Source organism: Athene cunicularia (assembly GCF_003259725.1).
Source record: "Athene cunicularia isolate RWA chromosome 2 unlocalized genomic scaffold, athCun1 chr2_part1, whole genome shotgun sequence".
Taxonomy (NCBI): Eukaryota; Metazoa; Chordata; class Aves; order Strigiformes; family Strigidae; genus Athene; species Athene cunicularia.
Window position 1 is genome coordinate 149,582,933 of NW_020799095.1, and position 3,023 is coordinate 149,585,955.

The 3,023-nt window shown below is 48.9% G+C and overlaps 1 protein-coding gene across 1 annotated transcript in view; it reads left to right on the forward strand.

Annotated features, from left to right (window-relative positions):
* Positions 1–2,724: 2,724 nt before the first annotated feature.
* Positions 2,725–3,023, forward strand: part of RPLP1 (ribosomal protein lateral stalk subunit P1) — a 2,073-nt gene continuing 1,774 nt past the window's right edge. Inside the window, exon 1 of the mRNA XM_026841529.1 lies at positions 2,725–2,875. Coding sequence (XP_026697330.1) covers positions 2,725–2,875 — 151 coding nt within the window. The remainder of the gene's footprint in view (positions 2,876–3,023) is intronic.

A 3,023-nucleotide genomic window follows, 5' to 3' on the forward strand; every position in this document is an offset into this window, starting at 1 on the left:
CGATTTGTACAAAGGAGCATTACAATAGTAGGCTGTTGGATACACTTTGCTGGTAATGGAAAATTGTCATTTTAGGATTCTAAGCTTTCAGGCTTTTTGCAAATCCTTGAATTATTTTGCTCAAGCTTATTCTTGAAAATTCAACTTATTTATCATAGAATGGTTTGGGTTGGAAGGGACCTTCAGAAGCCATTGTGAGAGACAAGACTCGGTAAAAATAAGTGATGGTGGGGGACCAGGGTCCTCTGAGTTGAGAAATGTCTCAAACACTCACAAGTAGTGAAACTAGAGTCATGGGGTGGATTTTGTGGAGTCTGGAGCTGATAAGGCTGCCTGCACGCACAGGATGCAGCTGGAGGGGGGAGCCCTGTGAAGGCAAGGCCATTCTGCTCTGCATCTTGTAAAGTGTCAAGGGCCATTTGTCCAGTGAATGACCTTTGCTTCATTACCTGCAAAATGCATATTAAAGTTGACACATATGCTAATTAAGATTAACAAGATCATGATAATTTAATAGCATCCCATGAAACAACTTACCCCTCCCCACACATGGGATACGTAGGTGTGTGGGTCAACCTAGGGGAGGGACCCAAGGGAAGTCTGTATAAATTGAGGGGAGGCAAGGCTAACAGAAGAAGTGAAGTGAAAGAGATGGATAAATCCTTGGAACCCTCATTGCTGGGACCAACTCAGGAACCCAAACTGGTGATCTCTGTTTCTATTCCCATCTCTATCTCTCTCTGGCTCTTTTCCCCACTTTTCCATGTTATCATTATGTAATGCAAGACATATTGTGCCGCTTGCCGTAATTTGTAATATACTTAGTCAATTATTGTGTATCCAATTAATATATTGCAGGAAATTAATAAGTGTTTGTGTATGGACTTTGAGACTTGTCTCACCATTGTCCACTCCACTGGGGATTTACGAATCTGAGTCACTTGTCTTCCTCGTCTGAGTGGGATGTGACAGTCACCTAGTGCAGCCCCCATGCAACGAGCAGGGACATCTTCAACTGCATCAGGTAGCTCAGAGCCCCGTCCAGCCTGACCTTGAATGTTTCCAGGGATGGGGCATCTACCACCTCTCTGGGAAACCTGTGCCAGTGTTTCACCATCCTCACAGTAAAATGTCTTCCTTATATAGTCTAACTTTTAGTTTAAAACCATTACCCCTTGTCCAACTGCAACAGGCCCTGCTAAATGTTTGTCCCCATCTTTCTTATAGGCCCCCTTTAAGCACTGGAAGGCCACTATAAGGTCTCCCCGGAGCCTTCTCTTCTCTAGGCTGAACCCCCCCAACTCTCTCAGCCTGTCCTCACAGAGGAGCTGCTCCAGCCCCCTGAGCATCTTTGTGGCCTCCTCTGGACCCCCTCGAGCAGGTCCATGTCTGTCTTGTGCTGAGGACCCCAGAGCTGGATGCAGCACTCCAGGTGGGATCTCACCGGAGCAGAAGAGAATTCCCTCTCTTGACCTGCTGGCCACACTGCTCTTGATGCAGCCCAGGATACAATTGGCTTTCTGGGCTGTGAGTGCACATTACTGGCTCGTGTCCAGTTTTTCATCCCCCAGTACCCCCAAGTCCTTCTCCCCAGGGTTGCTCTCACTCCCTTCATGCCCCAGCCTGTATTGATACTGGGGGTTGCCCTGACCCATGTGCAGGACCTTGCACTTGGCCTTGTTGAACCCCACAAGTTTCACATGGGCCACTTCTTCAGCTTGTCCAGGTCCCTCTGGATGGCCTCTCATCCCTCAGGTGTGTCAACTGCACCACTCAGCTTGGTGTCATCTGTCAACGTGCTGAGGGTGCACTCGATCCCACTATGTCACTGATGAAGATATTAACAGTACCCATCCCAGTACTGACCGCAGAGGGACACCACTCGTCACTGACCTCCATCCAGACATTGGGCCATTGACCACCACCCTCTGGATGTGACCATCCAGCCAATTCCTCATCCACTGAACAGCCCACCCATCAAATTCACATCTCGCCAATTTAGAGAAGGCTGTTGTGGGGGAACCATGTCAAAGGCCTTACAGAAGTCCAGCTAGATGACATCCGTAGCTCTTCCCTTGGCCACTGATGTCGCCACTCCACCATAGAAGGCCTCTAGGTTGGTCAGGCGAGACTTGCCCTTGGTGAAGCCACATTGGCTGTCTCAAATCACCTCCCTGTCCCACCAAGTTTCAGAAATGGCAACTAAGTCACCACTTTCTAGCAGCATGGTGGCTTCCAATTCCTCCTGTTTGTTGCTCATGCTGCATGCATTGGTGTGGAGGACACATCACCCTCTTAGAGGAACACTCCTTATTTCCTTTGAGGTATTTCACTTTTGGATCCTATTATCTCATGAGTCCCTGACTCAGCTCTGTAAGACTTAAGGTGTGCTCCAGTGTACCCAGCAAGTCTCAGAGCAACAGACTGAAGGCTCTCACCAGCACCCCATACCTCTAACCTTCACATGTCATCCTGTGGCTTGTCTGTCATGGGTGAGCCCGATATTCTCCCCCCCCCAGTTCAAGTCTAGTTTCAAGCTCTGTCAATCAACCCTGCTAGCTCATGAGCAAAGACCCTCGTCCTGCTTTAAAAAGGTGAATCCCATATGATGCCAGCAGGCCTGGTGCTGTGTAGACCATCCCATTACTGAAAAACCCAAAATTCTGGTGCTGACACCAGCCATGGAGCCAGGTATTAATAGTCTGAGTCCGTCTGTTTCTTCCAATGTCACTACCCGCAATTGGAAGGATAGAGGAAAAAACTACCTGTGCTCCAGATTCCCTTACCAACTCTCCCAAGGCCCTGAAGTCTCTTGATTCCCCTTGGACTACATCACTGCAGCTTCATCGCCACCCACAAGGAAGAACAGCAGCGGGTAACAGTCTGAGGACTGTACCGTGTTAGGGAGTTCCCTAGTGATGTCCTTAACCGGGCCCCAGGGAGGCAGCACATTCCCTTAAGACGATCGTATTGGACCCTCTGTTCCCCTCAGAAGGGAGTCACAACTGTAACCCATCTTTTCT